Source organism: Lepidochelys olivacea, assembly GCF_965140295.1.
Source record: "Lepidochelys olivacea isolate rLepOli2 genome assembly, chromosome: 13".
In the NCBI taxonomy this organism is placed as follows: domain Eukaryota; kingdom Metazoa; phylum Chordata; order Testudines; family Cheloniidae; genus Lepidochelys; species Lepidochelys olivacea.
In genome coordinates this window covers 19,628,987-19,651,926 of record NC_140423.1, presented here as the reverse complement: position 1 = coordinate 19,651,926, position 22,940 = coordinate 19,628,987, and the positions used below count along the sequence as shown (strand labels likewise).

Genomic DNA, 22,940 nt, shown 5'->3' with positions numbered 1-22,940 from the left:
TCTGGACCTCCTCACAGCAGTCCGGTGGGTGACTCGAGGGCAGGGGGAGACCGACCCAATCTGTGACGCTTCCCAAGGTCACAATGGAACTCTGCGGCAGAGCCTCAAATTGAACCCAGAGCCTCTGAATCCCAGTCCCGTGACCTAACCACAATACCATTCTCCTTTTAAAATTAAAATCTGCCATTGGGCTACACTGCTGAAGTCTGGCTTTACAGAACAAGAAGTCTAAATGTTTTGTAGCCTTCGGTATTAATTTGTTGTTTTGTTGCCACTGAAAAATGAATTGGTCTCTTTATTACTCTTTGAATCTGTAGCTGCCCCATATCCCACATTATTTTGATCTTTGGATATAACGACCAAATTTGCTGAAAATTCCCTTTAGCTAGAATCGTATCCTTTTTATTCATTTGAACAGTCTGCCACGGAAATGTATGAGCTGCAGAGGGTTTGATGCTGAGAACAGAGATAGTTCAGTTTGTACAAATTATCTGGGGTAAGTTTCCACACTTGGTTCCAAAATTCTTGGTTTACGTTGTGGGGAAAGCCTACCACTTGTTTGAACAGCCACTCTGGTTGCGAAATAGCATTTTCTGTCACCTCAGTTACTGGATTCAGTATTTCTGCTGTACATAATGTACCATCCACTCACAGAAGTGAGATCCATAGGTCCGCATGGTACAGAGGCAAATCAGGATCTAAAAGCATCTGTTGTAACAAGGGACAGGCAAAACACCTGGTCCCGTGTCATGGAAAGATTGTCACATCCCTCCCCAGACAGAAGTTTAAAGCCCTGAGAGACTCAAAAGTGATCACAACTGTCCAGCTAAACACACTCTGCCAAGCTTATGGTGAGTGGGGCATGCTACATTGCTTGAGGCACTGGAAATCAAAGGCAGTGTCCCAGGGAAGGTCCAGTACCCCAGAACTTCAGGGATAAGCTCCCATTAAGCAAAGAAAATACTGTGCAAATTATGCTTATGTAGCACCTCTTATGCAAACATCCCAGCACACTTAACAATCAAAATCAAACAGAATCAATCACCGAGATGTAAGCAGCGTGAACTAAGGAAAACAAAGAGCAAGAAGGACTTGGCCAAGCTCCTGCAAGAATGAATTCCCAGTACAAGCAGCTCAGCCACTAAAAGCACATGATGTCCAAATGATTATCATTTTAAAAACACTGGGGGGGCGGGGGGGCGGTGAAGAGAAGCAGCCATGGAGAACCTCCCCAGGGGAAGGAGCTGGCAGATAATGAGTAATAAGCAGATCCATCTGGGTTGCAGGTGTCCTTCTGGGAAAGATCTGCAAACTGGGGAGAGAAACAATAGAACATTTCACAGGTGACTTGAACAGAAGTCTAAACAAGGATAGGATATATGTAGACTTGGCAAAACTTATTTTTAAAATAATTGATTAATAATATTGATATTTTTAAGCTGTTTTAAATTTTTATCCATGTAAATTTTCAATTGTGCAAAATTATGGGTCTTAAGCATTTTCTATTAAATTTTCACAATTGCAGGAAATTATGGGAGAATCAGACAATTATTTAATGACAGTAGATGTTGAGATTCAAAAATTTAAAGATCTGTAAACATTAAAACCCACGTTGTCAATATCACATCAAAATATAGAAAGTAAATATCCCTAAGTCAAAGTTCTCAAGCAGCAGTTTTCTTACTTTGCCTTTGACAATTTTGATTATTACAGATGGAAATGTTTTTTCATCGGCTTCTGTATGTATGGTGAAACTGACATTTACCAACCTTTAGTGATTAAAAATCTAGTCCTTCCAAGCCTTTGTACTTTGGTGTGAAAACTATGGATAGACTGTGCTTGGAAACAATAAGAATCTGCCTGTACCTTTCCCCCAAACTCAAATCAAACTAGAACCAACACTGGTTCTAATAATAGATGAAGGCTTGTATGATGGGGATCCTATTTTATCTGAACCAGATTGCCAATCCTGACTTCATATGTTTTTCTGACTTCTAGTTCAGAGTCAAAGAAGCAAATGCTAGAGAAGCACAGAAGGTAAAGAAGCAGTGAGAAACTTTCTGCATAACCATGACCACTAGAGCAGAGGTGGGCAAACTATGGCCTGCGGGCCACATCTGGCCTGCGGGACTGTCCTGCCCGGCCCCTGAGCTCCTGGTCGGGGAAGCTAGCCCCCGGCCCCACCCCTGCTGTCCCCCCTTCCCCACATTCACACCACCACCAGGTCACCGTGGCTTGCGCCCGCCCACCTCCCAGGCTTTCCAATAAGCCTGTCCTGCTGCTCTGAGTGGCATGGTAAGGGGGGGGTAGATAAGGGGCAGGAGGTCCCGGGGAGCAGTCAGGGGATAGGGGCAGTTGGATGGGTGTGAGGTCCTGGGGGGGCAGTTAGGGATGGGAGTCCTGGGAGGGGGTGGTCAGGGGACAAGGAGTGGGTGGGGGGGTTGGATGGGTTGGGGTCTCCGGGGGCCTGTCAGGGGGCAGGGATGTGGATAGGGGGTGGAGTAGTCAGGGGACAGGGAGCAGGGGGAGTTGGATAGGGGTTGAGGTCCCGTTGGGGCAGTTGGTCCTGGGAGGGGGCGATCAGGGGACAAGGAGCAGGGGGGGTTGGATGGGTCAGGGGTTCTGAGGGAGGCAATCAGGGGGCGGTAAGTGGGAGGGGGCGGATAGGGGGCAGGGGCCAGGCTGTTTGCGGTTCCCTACCCGACCCTCCATACTGTTTCGCAACTCCGATGTGGCCGTCGGGCCAAAAAGTTTGCCCACCCCCGACTTAGAGTATACCTGCACCATATGCACATATAGGAGCAGCAACAGAGATACTGACACTTACTGAGAATCCAATAGAGTCCCAAAGCGGTTAACAGGCCAAATACAGTGTAACAAGCACATTCTTTGACACATTAACTTTCCTCATTACAATACAATGCATTTTATTTTCCACAGAGTCAAGATGCTTCCCAGGTTTTTATTTTACAGTCCATGGGCCAAATTCTTTACAGATTTATACCCTTGAAATCAATGGCACTGCAGTACAGTGCAAAATCTGGCTCCCCTCTGCAAACACAAGGAGGATGCATGTTAAAATATACAAAAGAAGGAAGAGCAGTAGGCTATATCTGCTTTCCCCCCAAAATCAATTCACATATAGATTTGGTCTGTCACAGTTCCACCAGCTGTGGGGGAACTGTTCCCTTACAAATCTTCCATAGGCAATCCCCATAGAGGAAACGACGTGGCCTTCTCAGATGCAAAATCAGATTTCTCCATGTTTAGCTAAACTGAAACCTCCTCTCTGAGTCCCTATAAAGGAACAGTGATTGGCTCTTCTAAAGGAGTATTGGCATGAGCTGGTGGCCCCTGGCAGCAGACACAGGTGAGACGTGGAATACCCCATCTACAAAAGGACTCCAAATAAGGAGGGGGAATTGCTCCAAATCTGCATCCCTGGAAACCATCAGATTTTTCTCACTGAACATTCTAGAACTCATGACCTCAGAGATAATTCTCGTGTTTCAGTTTGGAGTGAAGATAAGAGATCTCGAGCCCGTGACATCAGCTCCACTCATCTAAAACTAGCGCCAACCTTATGAAAGTCTATTCAGATGCCACAATATGTTCCATTAGCAACCAATCAAGCCACCAGTGAACTTCAGCTTACAGTGCACCTCTTTGAAAAACAATCTGAAGACAGCACTACAAATCTAGGAAGCAAAGAAGGAAAAGTTTCAAAGACAGCTGTGCCCTAGCATAAGGGGTTTAAGCAGACAATACTTAACTCTGTGAAACCCATTCCCAGCTCCTATTATCCTCAATCATTTGCGTGAGTGCAGCTGTCTTTTTTTAATCCAGGGATATGATGTTGTGACTAGTAACGCTAGACATGGTCATGGCAGCATTGCCAGAAACAACAGATAATTAATTGTCAAATGCCATTATCCTGGATTGCCTTCTTAGCTGAAATTCTCAGTACCAAATGAAGAATGTCTCTGCAATGTAAGCGAACTCCAATGTATCCGTCTCTTCTTTCAGACTGCACAATGTCACAGATCTACTGGTGATGACTTTGAAAACTGCCTTGATGAGAAACCCTTTCTCCTTCTGTCTCCTACTGGGTGTCGTCCCCTCCCCCCCTTGTTTTTATTATTAAGGACATTTGTTTGAAAACCAAGATATTTGTTCCATAGCAGTATCTCTGCTCCATGCTGCTTTTTAATTTAAAAAAAATTGATTTGAAATTACTTCCACAACAGCTGTTTGACAAATTAAATCGCTCATAAATAGGATAAAATCACAGGGGGCCAAATTCATTACTGGTGGAATTCCATTGCTTTCAGTGTAGTTCCACAGCAAGCCATTTGGTATTGTGTGTGTGTGTGTGTAGTCATAAGATCGACAATCCTTTGAGCTCCAAAAATTCACTGAATGGATGAAAGGCATGCACATTATGTTAGAAGGGACACAGGTGAGTTGGAATTCATGCTAATGGTTGCATAATATATCTCTTAGTCTCACTCTTGGTTTTTGTTTTTGAGGTGACTAGTAATCTATTTTACATTCTAAAGGGACCTCTCTGACTGGTTAGAGAAGTGAAAGAGTCATCTTTGTCAGTTTAACAGGTTAGATTAGGAAGCTGAGGTAGACAAGAATTTTTCGATGTACAATGCACTTTATTATTTGATGTACATCAAGGAGCCCACTATATTTCAATGGAGTGTCCCAGTGCGTGATCCCCTCTGAAACCAAACAAAAACTCTGTACAAACAGCATTATACATGCCATCTGCCCAGGACATGAACTACTAACCCAAGGCTGACCAGAGATACTATGACTATCAGAAGATGTGTGGACAGGTCTTAGACCCTGCTAGCAGCTCCTGATATTTCCAAGTGCAGAGTACTACATGAAGAGGTGAACAAGACAAGGAAATCTCAAACTTTGGAGATTACCATGGATGTAGACCTACATAAGGATCTTAGGACAAAATGTTTATTTTTATTAAAGACTTTGCCTTTTCAAACTCCACACAGGTCTAGTATTCAGGCTCCTTCTGTCTACAGAGTGCAGCTGGACAGCCTTTCCTAGCCCTAGGAAACATGGCATTTCACTAGAATTAATTGCCAATTCACTTCTATATCACCACATAAAAAATGAAGAGACCTTGAAAAGGCTAGCAAATGGGATGTTCTGGGACTGCCTCTTTGACTCTGCTGTTGAGAAAAGAGCTCAGCTCTGTGGTCAGACTCAGCCAGACGTGTCCATCACTGCAAGCCTGGTAGATCTGGCCTCTGAGATTCTCAAGAAGTTCCTATCTAGATCAAGCCAAAGGAAACATATTTGTCACACTACCACCTACTATATTCTGCTACCTTAATATATCTCAGGGGCTCAGTGACAGAGCTGTGTGATACAGCAGTTTCTGTTTGTGTGGAGTGTGCCAACGTAGTCTGCTATTGAGGATGGTAGCACAGAGTGGTTAGCCCACCCTACCCCCCGGCATGGCCCTTTAAGGCTTCAGAGGGTCCAATAGATATATATGAGACCTAAGGCTCCATGGAATTAATGGTACTTGAGGAAAGAATCTGGACCCTACACCCCTCTCACCCAAACAACTGGGAAGGAGTTGGGACCTTGGGAGCAGCATAAAGGCTGCCTCCGCCTTCAGAGCAGGCAGTCCCTGACAGAAGGCTACTCTGCAGAATGCCCCAGAGTGGAAGGCTAATTGGTAAGGGTGTTCAGCTAAAGAAAACTGGGAATTTAAGTCACAATCACAGCTCCAGGAAAAGGGCTGGGGAGGTAATCCCTGCTTAAGGGAAGGTAGGAGTGATTAACCTAAGGCAAAGAGGCCTGGGAGAGAACCCAAGCTCCAGACAGAGGGCTGACAGGGACCTTCTACTCAGGTGAGGGTAGGATTGGCTCATCTAAGCTAAAGAGCTAGGAGTTACTTGTCATCTCCCAGCTGCTGGGAGTAACCTTGAGGGGGTAGAGACAGTGGTGAGGAACCAGAGATCCCAATTAGGGATATTAGAATCCGGAGATGTGGGGAAAGATGTTGACAAGTAAAAGATAGGAGCAGCCCAGGAAAAATGGCAGAGGGATTGAAGGAACAGTCCTTGGCTACCTAAACAAGTCCTGGAGCTGGAACCCAAAGTAGAGGGGGGGGGCCTAGGTTCCCTTCCCTCTTGATCTGGGGAATGATAAGGGCATCAGAAAGAGAAGAGGTCAAGTATTGTGGGCCCCAGATGCAGGTTGAGGACTGAGCTCAGAAGCCCTCAGACTTTGGGATTTCCTATCTGGGACTTTTCTGTTAACCTGGAAGAGGAACAGATTGGGCAGTGACCTGGCTGGAGGGCTAGGCTACGTATAAAGATGTTGTGACACCAGAATGACTACAGGAGGGCACCAGACTGAAAATAGCCCTGCAACACCACACCCAGACTCAGGGAAGTGATCTGGAGGTGAGAGGCATGACAGGGGGCTATAAAAACTTTGTAAAGTTTCTGGCCTATGTTAAGTTCACCACCCTTCCCTCTGAGTTCTGAATTTGAACCCAAAACCTCAAACCTCAGTCAAAACCATCAAGTTTTATCTGGTTTCCATTCAAAACCACAAAAGTTCCTGGGGTTTATTCAAAACCTGATTCACATGTTCTTGCTTGAAACTTGACCCAGGTACACTGAAAGATTCATGAAGCTTAGTAAAAGTCAGGTAAGCTTTGGGTCTGTAATAAAACCCCAGAGCAGGTGAATTTTGTGCCCAGTTTCTGGTTCATTATTAAAGCCTCACATAGGTCTGCTAACTAGTGAGACAGTAACAATCTATGGAGCAATTCATTTTTCTAAATGAGGCTGGATTCAAAGCTGAAATTCCCAGGTGTGCAATACCATTCTGCTCCATTTCTTGGCATTTGTATACACAATGGAGGATTTTTCCAAACATCTGGACAGTGATGCATATTATTATCTGTCACTTTTTCCAGTGTAGGAATATCAAGAAAGGTTCATATTAATTTGGATGATGATGAAAGATCTGGGAATGATTCGTATTTCCTCAGTTGGACCCAGCCAGCTTCATCTCTGGGCCTTCTTTAAATCAGATAAATTAGAAATGGAAAAAGGCCTACTCAATCAATCAGACCAGCTGCCTCTTTAGCTACTTTCTACAGTTCTTCTACAGCTTTGAGGTTTGCATATACTTTTCAGATATCTGTGGATTCTTATCATGTCCCCCCGTCATTATATAGTCCATCAAGATATAATTAGCTTTTTATTCTTTCTTTGTAAATCTCCAGTTTGCGACCATACCCTTCACCAGCTGAAGTGTATCTTTTTCTATTGCAGGAGTAGCTATTGCAGCCATTTCTACCATATCCTATTTACCAGTCTTAATATAGCAGGTGAGAGGTTTCTGTGGCAGCTTACAGAACTGTCTCCATAGGAGTCCTTCATCCGCTTTAACAGGGTTGGTGTGGGCCTCCTGATCAACACAGGACAATCAATAATATGATACAAATTCCTACAGGGTACCTGAATTCTCTGATTCTCAGACTGTGGACTCTCCTTAATTGTTTCAGTAAGAGTCAGTCCTGAACTCCCCTACATCTGGTCAGCTCACACAAAAGCTGTGTGTTCCCCAGTGTAAAACAATCAATCACTTTAATATTGGATGGAAAGGCAGACAGAGACAAACACATGGATGTTTGGGTTGGGTGTGCTGTTTTTTCTTTTTCCAATTAACCTTTTGCGTATCTAAGGCGGTTTCCAAGGAGACAGAGGAATTGTTCAACCCGTTGACAAATGGTTCTCGTCTGACACTGGGAACGCTCTCCTCAGAGTGGGGCCTCTGACAGCCACATAATATGATTGTACTTGGCAGAGCAATTCCTTAAATTTGAGGGGGGGTGTCCAGAGATTTACTCAGCTGTAGCAGCTGATGTGTTTACCAAAAGAGGTTCTGCCATACAGTTCTCAGCAGTAGGACAAACCTCTATATGGGTCTGTAGCTAAGAGTTATAAATTACTTGGACAAAGGAAGGGAGAAGAGGCTTTCTGTGCGGTTACCTTGTAGCAAGCCATACTCCCCAAACCACTGTGACAGACCCCGCTTCATTACCCAAACCTGGTCTCCAGCGCCAGGAGCCACTGGTGTCTGGCAGAATTAAAAAACAAAAAACTATTTAGCCACTAGCATGGGGGAACATGGTGCCTTGTTGCTCTACAGTACTTTGTGTGTCCCAAAGAAGAGTAGCATTGATGGACCCTGAAAGGGACCTATCAAGCACTTCTCAGCCAAAAATACCCTCCCGAGAACTTGAGATTCATAAGCATGTACTTAGTCCCTGTCCCAAAGATCTTACAGTCTGTCTTTCTGCTCTGTTTGTACAGCACCTAGCACAATGGTGTCCTGGGTCCTACAATAACAATAGGCACATAGGCTCCATATGCAGTGCAGGAGAGAGAGGCACCTAAAAATGGGATCCCCAAAAGCCTGCATGGAGAGCTGCCTAAGTTAGCCAGTAGGAGATGCCAACCCGAGGGTGTATCCTAAGCCCCACCCCTCTCGCAGAGGTAGGCACCTACGTACAGGCTGAAGGCAGGTACCCTTTTGTTTGTGATCCATAACCAGGACCACCTTCCTGGAGTAAGGCACCTTAGGCGCTTAAGATGGTTCTTGGGACTGAGTTAGGCACCTGCCTAATTTGAAACAAAATGGCTAGAAGAGAAGGTGGTGATGTGGTACTACTACCCCTGTAACTTTTAGCCCAGAGGTTAGCACACTCACCTGGGATGCTGGAGACCCAGACTCAATTCCCCACTCAGCCTGATGGGGAAAAAAGATTTGAACAGACTCCCACCTCTCCTGAGAGTGCCCTACCCACTGGGCTATGGGATGTTCCGAGTGGGTGTCCCTGAATCTCCCCTATTGAGGCTGTTTTTGGGGCCAGTAAGAATGACTCCATAGCATGGTGGTTAGGCAACCCACCTGGGAGGTGGGAGAGCAGAGGGACTACAGTATCTGGAGTAAGGCAGCAGTGGGAATAACAAAAGGCAGAAATTTAGGTGGGTAAAGAACTTTTAGAGCAGAAATAGGTGGCAAGTGAGTTTAGGCCCTGGCCCGGGGAGTTAGATGGCACCAGATCGGAGCAGGGCAGTGGTGTCTAAATCTCTTTGGGGATGTGGGCCGAGGGGTCTAGTCACTTGAGGCCACACGGAGCATTTCAGAGGGATAAGCAGAAATGAAGCAGGTAAACTGATGCAAACACCCCCCAACCCCCAGGATCTGGTGCTATCCCATGGCTGGCAGGAGTAGCCCAGTTCCTTCCTTTCCTCAGGCATGTGGTGCCACTTAGTGGAAAGCTGTGAAAAAAACTCCGAGTTTATTGACAGGTTTCAGAGTAGCAGCCGTGTTAGTCTGTATTCGCAAAAAGAAAAGGAGGACTTGTGGCAGCTTAGAGACTATGCTCTAATAAATTGGTTAGTCTCTAAGGTGCCACAAGTCCTCCTTTTCTTTTTGCGAGTTTATTGAATTATATCAGCAAAGGAGCCAGGGCCGGTGCTAGCGAAGGGGGAGCAGGGCTCACGCTGGCTTTGAACAGCCCCGTTCCCGAGGCAGGTGCTACCGCTCCGCTCTGCCTGCGGGGCTGCCCAGAGCCTTTGCCCCAGGCCTTGCAGGGACTTGCTCGCCCCCACCAGCGGAGGGCGCTGCCGGGGAGACTCGGGAAGGCGCCCGGGGGGCTGGGCCGGGCTCCCCTGGCGGGTGGCGGAGCAGCAGGGGGGCCGGGCCGGGTGGGGCCCTGTCACCGCTTGGCTCTGGCAGCCGCCTCCGGCAGCCCAGTCTGTCCTGCGACGAAGATAACGGCGCCTCCCTGGGCCTGACGGACGGGACGCGCGGCCCCGCCCGCCGGACAGGGAGCCGCAGCCAGCCGCCCGCCAGAGCCCGGCCTGTTCGCCCTGAGGCCTACCGATGGGAGCCGGTCCGGGGGCGGGAGCAACCCCCGAGACTCGCCCGGGCCCTGCTGGGGGCGCACGCGCGGGCCCCGAGCAGACCCGCCTGGCAAAGTTGCCCAGTCTCACGAGACACAAACGCGACCCCGAACAAGCAGTCCGCGGCGACCGGCGCTTCCCCCGGGCCAGCCGGGCCTGGCCCTCGGCGGCCGCTAGAGGGCGCCGCTGCCCTTGGACTCCCGTGGGAGCGGTGCGTCGTGACGCACGCACGTGGGGTGACGCAGTACGGCGGCCGGGAGAGGCCGGCAGGCAGGCGCCGCCGGGGCAGCGTGATCGTCTCGTCCGGCCGGAGTGACTTTGGGCGCGACCGCACCCGGGATGGAGCCGCTGGATCGCTGCGCCCGGCCGCTGCGCGCCGTCCTGGTGCGGAGCTCGATGCGGCTGTGGCTGCCCTGGGGCCTGCTGGGCCTCATGCTGGGCGGCTCCCTCCTGAAGGCGCTGGCGCCGCTGCCCGACTCCTACCTGAGCAGCAAGCGCAACCTGCTCAACATGTGAGGGGGCGGGGGCGGGACCTGGGGGGGCGGGGGTGGTCGAGGAGGACCGTGCTGGGGGGGGTGAGTGACCCTGCTGGGTGGTGTATGGCTCGGGGGGGCTGGGGCTGTTTGAGCCCTGATCCAGCACCAGCCGGGCGCACGTCCCTCCCTCCATGCAGGGCTGCGGAAGGATCCTAGAGAGTCAGGACACCCATGCCACGCTCCTGCGGCTGGGCCTGGTTGCTTGTAGGACACGGAGGGGCAGGGGAGCCCTATGCAGGTGGCCGGCTGGCACCTTCCGTCTGTGAGCAGCAGCATTCAAGGGGCCTGTGGACCTGACAGTCCTGCACCAGCCTGCCTGTGCTGTGCTGGCTCGTGTTCCTGTGATCCCTGAGGTTCCTGCGAAAGACAGAGATGAGAGATTAGTTTTACACTGTGCATCTGGCAGCCTTTTGTGTGCAGTCATTTTGCTGCTCTGTTAGTCTTTCCTCTGTGTGGTAAATCAGTTTTGTCTATTTGGATCTTCTACTCAGAAACAGGTTTCAGAGTAGCAGCCGTGTTAGTCTGTATTCGCAAAAAGAAAAGGAGGACTTGTGGCACCTGAGAGACTAACCAATTTATTTGAGCATGAGCTTTTGTGAGCTAAAGCTCACTAAATCGAAAAATGAATCATAGAATCATAGAATATCAGGGTTGGAAGGGACCCCAGAAGGTCATCTAGTCCAACCCCCTGCTCGAAGCAGGACCAATTCCCAGTTAAATCATCCCAGCCAGGGCTTTGTCAAGCCTGACCTTAAAAACCTCTAAGGAAGGAGATTCTACCACCTCCCTAGGTAACGCATTCCAGTGTTTCACCACCCTCTTAGTGAAAAAGTTTTTCCTAATATCCAATCTAAACCTCCCCCACTGCAACTTGAGACCATTACTCCTCGTTCTGTCATCTGCTACCATTGAGAACAGTCTAGAGCCATCCTCTTTGGAACCCCCTTTCAGGTAGTTGAAAGCAGCTATCAAATCCCCCCTCATTCTTCTCTTCTGCAGGCTAAACAATCCCAGCTCCCTCAGCCTCTCCTCATAAGTCATGTGTTCCAGACCCCTGATCATTTTTGTTGCCCTTCGCTGGACTCTCTCCAATTTATCCACATCCTTCTTGTAGTGTGGGGCCCAAAACTGGACACAGTTCTCCAGATGAGGCCTCACCAATGTCGAATAGAGGGGAACGATCACGTCCCTCGATCTGCTCGCTATCCCCCTACTTATACATCCCAAAATGCCATTGGTCTTCTTGGCAACAAGGGCACACTGCTGACTCATATCCAGCTTCTCGTCCACTGTCAGCCCTAGGTCCTTTTCCGCAGAACTGCTGCCTAGCCATTCGGTCCCTAGTCTGTAGCTGTGCATTGGGTTCTTCCATCCTAAGTGCAGGACCCTGCACTTATCCTTATTGAACCTCATCAGATTTCTTTTGGCCCAATCCTCCAATTTGTCTAGGTCCTTCTGTATCCTATCCCTCCCCTCCAGCGTATCTACCACTCCTCCCAGTTTAGTATCATCCGCAAATTTGCTGAGAGTGCAATCCACACCATCCTCCAGATCATTTATGAAGATATTGAACAAAACCGGCCCCAGGACCGACCCTTGGGGCACTCCACTTGATACCGGCTGCCAACTAGACATGGAGCCATTGATCACTACCCGTTGAGCCCGACAATCTAGCCAGCTTTCTACCCACCTTATAGTGCATTCATCCAGCCCATACTTCCTTAACTTGCTGACAAGAATACTGTGGGAGACGGTGTCAAAAGCTTTGCTAAAGTCAAGAAACAATACATCCACTGCTTTCCCTTCATCCACAGAACCAGTAATCTCATCATAAAAGGCGATTAGATTAGTCAGGCATGACCTTCCCTTGGTGAATCCATGCTGGCTGTTCCTGATCACTTTCCTCTCATGCAAGTGCTTCAGGATTGATTCTTTGAGGACCTGCTCCATGATTTTTCCAGGGACTGAGGTGAGGCTGACTGGCCTGTAGTTCCCAGGATCCTCCTTCTTCCCTTTTTTAAAGATTGGCACTACATTAGCCTTTTTCCAGTCATCCGGGACTTCCCCGGTTCGCCACGAGTTTTCAAAGATAATGGCCAATGGCTCTGCAGTCACAGCCGCCAATTCCTTCAGCACTCTCGGATGCAACTCGTCCGGCCCCATGGACTTGTGCACGTCCAGCTTTTCTAAATAGTCCCTAACCACCTCTATCTCCACAGAGGGCTGGCCATCTCTTCCCCATTTTGTGATGCCCAGCGCAGCAGTCTGGGAGCTGACCTTGTTAGTGAAAACAGAGGCAAAAAAAGCATTGAGTACATTAGCTTTTTCCACATCCTCTGTCACTAGGTTGCCTCCCTCATTCATTAAGGGGCCCACACTTTCCTTGGCTTTCTTCTTGTTGCCAACATACCTGAAGAAACCCTTCTTGTTACTCTTAACATCTCTGGCTAGCTGCAGCTCCAGATGCGATTTGGCCCTCCTGATATCATTCCTACATGCCCGAGCAATATTTTTATACTCTTCCCTGGTCATATGTCCAACCTTACACTTCTTGTAAGCTTCTTTTTTATGTTTAAGATCCGCTAGGATTTCACCATTAAGCCAAGCTGGTCGCCTGCCATATTTACTATTCTTTCGACTCATCGGGATTGTTTGTCCCTGTAACCTCAACAGGGATTCCTTGAAATACAGCCAGCTCTCCTGGACTCCTTTCCCCTTCAAGTTAGTCCCCCAGGGGATCCTGGCCATCCGTTCCCTGAGGGAGTCGAAGTCTGCTTTTCTGAAGTCCAGGGTCCGTATCCTGCTGCTTACCTTTCTTCCCTGCGTCAGGATCCTGAACTCAACCAACTCATGGTCACTGCCTCCCAGATTCCCATCCACTTTTGCTTCCCCCACTAATTCTACCCGGTTTGTGAGTAGCAGGTCAAGAAAAGCGCCCCCCCCCAGTTGGCTCCTCTAGCACTTGCGCCAGGAAATTGTCCCCTACGCTTTCCAAAAACTTCCTGGATTGTCTATGCACCGCCGTATTGCTCTCCCAGCAGATATCAGGAAAATTAAAGTCACCCATGAGAATCAGGGCATGCGATCTAGTAGCTTCCGTGAGCTGCCGGAAGAAAGCCTCATCTACCTCATCCCCCTGGTCCGGTGGTCTATAGCAGTTGTAAAGCCCCAGAAATTGGCAGGGAGACTTGGGGACAGGATCTAAGAGCGATTAGATCAGATGGTGCTGACTCTTTCTTTCTTCTGGCTCCTAAAACACATTAAATATTTGGCCAAGCTTGTAAGGTCTTACGCTCAGTTTGATGGCATATGTCTGGTTATACTGTATAATACAGGGGTCTCAAACTCAAATGACCATGAGGGCCACATGAGGACTAGTACATTGGCCCAAGGGCCGCACCACTGACCACCCCCCGACCTGCTGTCCTGGCCCTGCCCCCACTCCACCCCTTTCATGAGGCCCCACCCCTGCCCCGCCTCTTCCCACCCCTTCCCTGAAACCCCCACCCCAACTCTGCCTCCTCCGTGCCCTCGGGGATGCAGGAGGGGTGCAGGGGACTCAGGGCAGGGGTTTGGGTGCAGGAGGGGTGTGGGTGCGGCACGGGGCTTAGGGCAGGGGGTTCGGCTGCAGGAGGGGTTCGGGGGGCGGGTCCGGCCCAGTGCACACTGGGGGCAGGACAGGCTGCCTGCCTGCCCTGCCCCGCCCCCGCACTGTTCCGGGAGGCGACCAGGACCTGGGGGAGGGGCACAGGGGTCTGTGGTTGCCCTGGCCGCGCCTTCAGGTACCTCCCTCGAAGTTCCCATTGGTCGAGAACTGGGAACCGTGGCCAATGGGAGCTTCCGGGGAGGTACCTAGAGGAGCGGCCAGGGCAACACACAGACCCCTTTGCACCCACCAGGTCCTGGCCGCTTCCCAGAGCGGTGCCGGGGCAGGGCAGGCAGGGAGGGAGCCTGCCCTGCCCCCGGTGCGCACCAGGCTGGAGCCACTTTAGGTAAACGTTGTGGGGGGTCCATGGGGAGCTGGTGGGTCGCAGAAAATAACATGCGGCCCACGAGCTGCGTGTTTGAGACCTCTGGTATAATGCAATAACTTTTGAATGCTGGAAAATTGGAGGACACTTGAAGCCCCTGCCGTATTTTCAAGTACCTCTGCAATTGTCAGTAGATCAAAGAACTGGTTTATGGCAACAATTAATACCTTCCAGGATAACAATATCCTGTCTCATCTCTGTTTATATAATGTGTTGACACCCTGAATGATTTTTCTCCAGACAGAAAGAAGTGAAATAATGATAGTGGGCAGCCCCTGGGATGAGGGGAAGGGGGAGTAAACAGAGCTCTCGGTTTGGGAGGAATGGGGAATCACACAAACCCAGGGGGGAAGTGAGGAGCGGGAGGCACAGAGAAGCCCCGACATGAGCGTGGGAGGTTGCAGAGAATCCCTGGAGTTGAGAGGGAACTTGTAGGGGAGAATGGAAGGATGCAAAGAGCCTCTGGTGTATGCAAATGAGCAGAGCCTACAGCAGCGGCAAAGTGTGCAACATCTCCCCACCCCCATTCCCATGATGTTGATATTACTTTTTCATGTTACCAATTGTAGTTGCTATGGGGATGTAAATCCATTGTGGATTGGAGGGCAGGGGAGACCAGATACTCCAGACACTCATGAAGAGGGAGGGATGTGTCCGCAAGACAATCTATTTGGCGGTCACTTGAAAGCTTAAGGACCCCCTGTTCTCCAGGTTTCTAGATTAGATGCTGTGGTGTTGGGTGCTGTGTAAGTAACCAAGGTAAACAGTTGTGAGTGATGTAATTTAGAAACCTCTTCTATGTACACCCCTAATCCCTACCCCTTCCTTGCTGTCTCGGAGGTTAATATATTTATATGTTTCCTTTGGCTTCTCCCTGGCAGCTATTTTGTCAAATTGGCCTGGGCCTGGACGTTCTGGCTGCTGCTACCCTTCATTGCTATCACCAACTACTATCTCAGCCGAAATGTCCTGGGGGTGCTGCGGCGTCTCGGCACCTTGCTGGTGGGCACTGTGGTTTGGTACGTCTGCACTAGTCTCTTCTTGCGCATAGAGGATTTCACTGGCAACTGCTACAAATCGCCAGCACTTGATGTGCTGTTCCAGGAGCACCCCAGCAAGTGGCAATGCCGCCAGGGTGGTGGCTTCTGGAATGGCTTCGACATCTCAGGGCACTCCTTCCTCCTAACATACTGTGCCCTGATGATTGTGGAGGAGATGGCTGTGCTGCACGTCCTGAACACTGACCGGAGCCCAAGATTACATGCAGTGGTCAATGCCCTGTTCGTTGCCTTGAGCTTTCTGACCCTGATCTGGGTCTGGATGTTTTTTTGCACTGCTGTATATTTCCATGACTTCTCCCAAAAATTGTTCGGCACCCTAGTGGGTCTGTCAGCCTGGTATGGAACATACAGGTTCTGGTACTTGAAATCCTTTTCTCCTGGACTTCCTCCCCAAAACGCTAGCTTGAGTTCAAAGAAGCCTAATTGTAGCAGATAAAAATTTCTGTAATTCAGATTTTGTTTTAAGTACAGGAATATGAGTTTGTCCAATGCTCCATTTTTTTTTATTTTTTTTTTAAAGAGCATATTTAAGGGGATGGGAAGAAAGGCCAATAGTCTTTACAGTCTGATGCCTGGCTTGTGGCTATGGTCTAGTTCCTGGTGAGAAAATGTTGATATCACAGAACTGCCTACCGTGATTGGGTGTAATTGGCTACCTAACTGAAATCTGAGCAAAGAGGCCAAGGGTTGGATCCAGCCTGGAGACTGAATTCTCTTCTCCCTTTCTGGGGGTCCTGCTGGGGCAAGCTTGAGGCCCATTGGCGAGGTGCTGTAAAGAAAGCCTGCACTGCTACTACCTATGCTCTCTCTACCTGTTCTGTTGATAAACAGAGGATCCAGAATTGGCAGAGATCTTCAGTCTTTAGGGCTATCAACCCAACACCTTTCACTGATCTGAAATTCATCATTCTCTTCCCCATCCCCATCATCTTTTTTTAAGATAAAATATTTCACATGGTCCAAACCTTGTGCTCGGTTTTAATTCTGACTTTTTGAATACTCTAGTTGTGATCTTTACAAATGTGCCTGGGGCAGTGTAATGGTGCTAACTATTGCAGCAGACTTTTAATTGGCAATCAAAATGCACTTATTAAAGCAGAATGTAGCTGGGTTGTGAAACTGGAGCACCTCACATTCTCAGACTGTTAAATACTTTCACTTCCCATAAATTTTAATTGGCCATCTGTATATTCAGCAGCAAGAAGAGAGACTTTGCTTTTTGCGACCCAGAGCCTAATGTTAGGTCACAGCTTTAAATTGACTCCTCCTCTCGATCTTTGGAAATGAAATTCCTAAAAAATAAATTTTATTGCTTCAGATGATGATAAAAAATTCGATTTGCCCCTTTATTCTTAACACTAATTGTAAAAATAGCAAGATGGTATGTTTTGTTAAAATGTAATAATAAGATGACTCCTCCCAGTTCTCTGTTAATTGGCTTGTACAAAAATGTTAATGATTTAAAAGATTTTTTTTTTCAGATGTTATAAGTTGCAAATTTTGTATTTGCAATAAAAAAGCTCTGTTTGATGTGTTCCTTTCAGACGGACGCCCAGCGGATTTCTGGCCTCATGTAACAAGTGCATTGGCTGGACCCATTATATCTTGAATCATTCTGTTTGTTAGGGGTTGTATGTAATATAGCATTTCTGCCAAGGGTACTGTAGCAATATGTTTAAAGAAATACTTATTCTTATCTTTTTGTTGGCATCAATAAGCTATTTTAACTGCATACTAAGTTGTGGCAAAAAGTGGTAGCCAGTAAAACCCTATTATGTACAAATTGGGATGTCTATGTTCTGTCCTTCATGTGAGATGGACATTTAGCATAATTTTTAGTTTAAAAATTTTATCTGTTTTACAAAAGCCTTATTCATGTCATGAGTAGACAAACCAAAATCAGTTTCACAACAGTACTAGTGAGTCCAGCAGGCTATCAAAAGCTTTTGGTAGCTCATCTGTATGTCTTCTAAACTGTAGCTAGTTCTAGTAGCACAGTGATGGACCTAATTTTCTACATCACTTGATTTTGAGTTGTGTTTTGCTGCCTTTAGGACAAGGGGTTCCATACCCTGATCTTAATATGCTCATGTTGCCACCTTAACACTTCTTTCCTAGCCAGAGAGGGAGACCGTCCTGCAAATACAAACAGGTTAATTTCTCATTTGGGGCCTGATCCTTTGAAATGCTGACTTCCCTCTGTTCCCATTGAATCAAGTGATGGTTGAGGGTCCTCGGGAGCTCCCAGAAGGCACAAAGCAGATCTCAGGATCAGGCTGTCTCATGAGATTCCTGTGAGTAGATGAAAAATACAGCTTTGTGTTTTGGGTTGTTCTTTGGGTATGTCTACGCTTTGAGCCAGAGGTGTAATGTTCAGCTCAAGGAGACGTACCTGCACTAGCTCTGTTCAAGTTATCACACTAAAAAGTGTAGGCATGGTGGCAGGAGGTGGCAGCCACCCCGAGTACGATGCTGTCCAGGCCTCTCTAAGAACATACTCAGGTGGCTCGCTCAACATGCTGCCACGGCTACATGGCAATCTGAGATAATCTCTTCAAACTGGAAATTACAGCTCCAGTTCGAACTGTAGTCGGATCCATTGTGTCAAACCACCTTTCAGCTGCTTTATTGGACACCTTGTCTACATGAGAAAGTTTCATCAGTTTAATTTAAATCAGCATTTAAACTGTTAGGGTTTCACATTAGTTTAACTATATGCGGACACTCTTATTTTGGTTTAGCTTAAACCTGTTCCCAGTAGATTTAAACAAAACTGCTAAAAGCCCAGACTCCTCGGCGCAGACACCCCAAGATCCCACTCTTTCCTGAACTGATATTTATACTCCTTTATAGTGACATGAGAGGCCACACACGGGTTATATCAGTTTTACTGTATCTGTTTAAATTATGCCGGTGCCACATTCCCATGTAGATAAGGCCTGAGTAGAACCCCAGTATTATTAAAAACTATGCAGTTAAACTGACAGGCTTTTAAAGCTTAAGTTAAAATTAGCTTCCCCTCTGGAAAACACTGTTTTTGTGCAATATGTTTACAAATACTTCCATTCACTTAACCAGTGTGTCATAGTAACTGTTTATTATGATTATTAAAATTAATAGCATAGAATATGAAAATGCTTGAAACTTTACTGTAACCTCAATGCTAGTATGTTAGACAAATGTAACTGATCAAATTTACCTAGAGGACTTACAAGGGGTTGTATGGTTGAGGTTCAATTTCAGGAGCCTCTAAAGATAAATTAAGGGCCTGCTGCTGCTACTTGTGCCCATGTAGTTAATGGGACTACTTGCATGAGTAAAGACTACTCTGGTGAGTAAGTATTGCAGGATGAGACTTTTAAGTTTGTCATTGAGAATTCCTATGGTATTTGGACACATCAGTAGGGCCCAAATTTTCGAAAATATGAGGCACGAAAATGTATGAGCAAAACGAGTGTTCTAACGTGTGTCCACTGTGCAGACTGATTGTGTAATTGTATATATAAATACCCATCTGAGCAAACTATCTTAGTAATACACCTGCGCTTTGTGCTCCTAGAGTGAAAACTTTGCCCCATTGAAGTCAATGGCAAAACTCCCACTGTGTGGCCTGGATTTCGTTCCTAATGTGTTTGAAAATCTCGGGGGTAGGTGTCCAGCCTCAGTACAGAGGCCACACGTTTAGAGTTCGCTTGCTGCGTTCAGACATTGGAACTTTTCTTTTGTGCCTTTTGATCCTACCACAGGCAGATGATCTCGTCCTTTTCGTTTTCAATGTTAATCTAATAGCTGTCTGTGGAATTCAACGGCAGGAAATCTTCTCTCCATGTGTATTTTTTTCTCTTTATTTGGGAGAGGGAGGGCGGGTAGCTTATATTTACCACTGGAATGAAAATCCAGTCCCTCCACATCAAGGGTAAATTTGCAGCAGAGAAGAAAACTCCACTCTAAACAGCTGGATTTGGTGTGGATTGTTGCCAAGTGGACAGATCTTTTCTTTGAACTTGCTGGAAATACATCTGGAATTTGCATGAGTTTTAAAAACTAAAAACTGGAAAAAGTATTTGAGAGGACAATATTCAAATCTTGCAGTGGATGGTGATATGAAGCAATTGTAATCATGAAATTATAACTCATAACAGCCTTGTTTGACTTCCTGAATTAAAGTCTCTTGCCTACATTCAGTATTGTGTCCCCGGTGTCTTTGAAATTTAGAGAATTTTTTTCGTCATCATCCCACTACAATACACAAAAAAAGTAAACAAAATACATTTTTAAAAGTAGCTTTTTGCTTATTCCTAGCTCTGTATATTTAAGGTTGTGGCTTATTTTTGGGTGTTCTATATAATGACACCATTAAAAGAAATAACTTCGGATTTTTTGGCATTTCAGATCTCAGAGCTTTCACCTAGCCAAGGGCCTGCCTGTTAAGGAACGGAGGGACAAGAGGAATAGCAAAGTAGGAAGTTTTAAAAAGATTTGGGATTAATTTAACTTCATATTACCATTTCCTATAACATGTTTTATCTATTTATATCCTAATGGGTAGGAACAGAATCCCAGCATGGGGCAGAGGAGAGTTTAGGTCTTTCATAAGAATAGGGTGAAAGGTCAGGTTTTAAACAAAACTGAAACTGCCTGGGTTTCGATGCTTTCTCTTTTTTCCCCTAAGTCTCATTTCTGCCCGTAAATTAAGCTTTGCTCTCTGACCTCGCACACTGGGGTTTACCCCCTACTTTTGATTTGACCATTTATTGATACCACAACCGTAAAACCTTTTAGTGATGTCTGTGTAAGAGTAGTGCAGTTAGGACACCTCCCCTCTCAAACTGCCGAACATTTTGAGTCCACCTCTATTTCTGGAGTGAGGCTGTGATAACAGAATCGTACCTCGGGTGTAATTCGTCTGCATTACAATTCATGGTGATGCCAGATTGTGACCCTGGGTGCATTTTTATGGGCAAATTGGGTGCATCCAACTTTTCTGAAAAACCGAGGCCATTCCTGTTAAAAACCAGTTGGGTGTGAGCGTTTTCAGTGAAATATGTGGCTTCTGACTGTGCAGCAGCAGGTGATGGTGTTCCTGTACCTTGTCTGAGGTCATCTTTTTTTTCAGTTCTTTGCCATCAGTTACCTAGTCAGTCTCTGTTCACTCACACGCCTCTTCCTCTTTTTATAGCTTCTCCTGACCTCTTAGAGCTCCATTTATTAAAAAAGGGTGGTTGTTTTTTCTGTTCATATTCTTAAAGCATTTTGTCAGCCTATCGGGTGGAAGTTTGTTAGCATTTGTGAAAAGCCTCTGCAGCTCTGAACTATGATGACAGTCCTCCTTATGAACAGCTGGGGTAGCAATTGTAAAGTTGGACTAAAATACCCCAGGGCTAGCATGTGATGGAAATGTACTGATATTCCATGGGTCTGTTCTGCGCTGTGCAGAGCTGAACCACAAATGCACTGGGTTCCTGGCAGAAAGGGTGAATGTCACTTGCAGATGGCCCCTATCGTGGTCACACAGCTGCATAGGTCCGGGAACTACAGGTGCTGGGGGTGCTACCGCACCCCTAGCTTAAAGTGGTTTCCATAATATACAGGGTTTACAGTTTGGTTTAGTGGCTCTCAGCATCCATGCTATACAAATTGTTCCAGCATCCCTGCACAGCTGTGTGTTCTGTTAGGCTGATCCCTGTACTCATTGGTAAACCTAGTGTCTCCTGGTGGACTAGGTGAGGCTGACGCTGTGGTTGTCTTGGAGAATGGGCATTGTACGCTGCAGTAACTGGCATAAAGAGGGGCATTGGTGACATGCTCAGCAGGAAATTTAGTTGCTGCTTAGACCCAGGAAGGATGTTTTGGAGCTAAAACTGAATGCACAACAAGGATACAATGAGATTAAAGTTGGGGAACGGAGGATTGAATATCCAGGATCAAAAATATACAGAAAAACATGTAATGTTTAAGGGTCACTGCAACCCTATGGATATTGAGCCATAATATGAGGTGAGACCCCAATTGTACTGTATACCTCTCTGATGCATGGAAAGAGCCTTGAACTGTTAAACAAGAGAAGGTAAATATGAATAACAGTCTAATTGATCTACCCTATTTCTAAGACCCTCTATTTAGATGTCCAATCTAGGTGCATCTCTGCATGTATAGGGGGTGTGTTTCAAACCATGTCCTACAATGTAATGAATTTTAGAGATCAGAGGGCAGATTCTTAGCTGGGGTAAACTGTCATAGTTCTGTGGAATTCAATGGAGCGATGACTGTTTACACCAGCTATAGATTTAATCCCTATTCCATAATGTTTGTCATGTTGAAGTCAAACCTACCTGAACCTCATGCTGCTACATGTCTGTACAGCCTTCGCCTGAAGTATTCCCGCCTTTCAAGAGAGAGGATACATTTACGAGAATTGCAGGTGATGTGAGGGTGCCTGTGATGGGCTCAGCAGACCATGTCTTAGAACGTGTGGGCTGTGTCTGGGGTTAGCTACATCATTAAAGAGGGAAACCATGGAACTATAGAAAGGACAGTGCTTTGAAACTTGTCTTCCTGGTGTGGGGCTCGACTGAGCTCTGCACCAGATTCATCTTAGAGGTGAGACTGAATCCATGAAACTTGCTGTCTTTTTGTTGTCAAATAAGCTCATTTCCCTTTGGGCCCCATGCTCTGACCCCAAATTTGTGGTCTGTTTCACCTGCAATAGTATTATGCACTGTGTTACTTTGGAGTGATACTCAAAGTGCAGCCTCCAGGTTTTGGGATGGTCTCTATTTATAGATCACAGAAACAAGCACCTGTTTGTTCATGTTTCACATTTGTTAGTTTAGTTTAGTTTGTATTTATAGACAGTGGCTCTTCAAAGTCTCCTGCATTCCAGGCTCCCAGCAGCCTGTGGTCAGAGCCTGTTCTTTCTGGTTTGGTTTGTGGAGCAGTGTGGAATGCTATTTTTTATCTAATCAAATTGATTTCATTTTTTAAGATTATAGGTAGTTCCAATGGTATAAAGTGGGGAGGGGCAGAAGTGTTTTAGGGGCAAGGTTACTCCCTGCTGGTACTTTTGTCAAGGTTAGTAGCTTGACATAGTGCAAAAATCTGGTTATTGTAAACCGATTCAAAGCATGTGAAATATTAGCACAAGTTACGTGTGACAGTTTCCTTTTATTGCAACAGATGACAAGGCTGGCCTTAGATTTAAGGCCCTGGCCTGAGCCTCGGCAGATCTGGCTTCAGTTCCTGGCTCTGTCACAGATTTCCCAACTGATTTTAGGCAAGTCAGTTAGGGTGAAGCTCTGGCCCTGTTGCAAGCAATGGCAAAATTCCCATTGACTT

At 46.8% G+C, this 22,940-nt stretch overlaps 1 protein-coding gene across 1 annotated transcript; it reads left to right on the top strand.

Moving 5' to 3' along the window:
• The first annotated feature begins 9,880 nt into the window (after positions 1-9,880).
• Positions 9,881-19,789, top strand: FITM2 (fat storage inducing transmembrane protein 2). Its single transcript, XM_084645905.1, has 2 exons — positions 9,881-10,489; positions 15,426-19,789. The coding sequence occupies exons 1-2, from the start codon at positions 10,317-10,319 to the stop codon at positions 16,039-16,041; spliced, it is 789 nt and encodes a 262-aa protein (XP_084502031.1). The 5' UTR covers positions 9,881-10,316; the 3' UTR covers positions 16,042-19,789.
• The last annotated feature ends 3,151 nt before the right edge of the window (positions 19,790-22,940 follow it).

Excerpts from the sequence above, each read along its gene's own strand:
- FITM2 (XM_084645905.1), top strand. The coding sequence starts at position 10,317 with ATGGAGCCGCTGGATCGCTGCGCCCGGCCGCTGCGCGCCGTCCTGGTG. Across the intron at positions 10,490-15,425 it reads AAGCGCAACCTGCTCAACAT|CTATTTTGTCAAATTGGCCT; the intron begins GTGAGGGGGCGG and ends TCTCCCTGGCAG.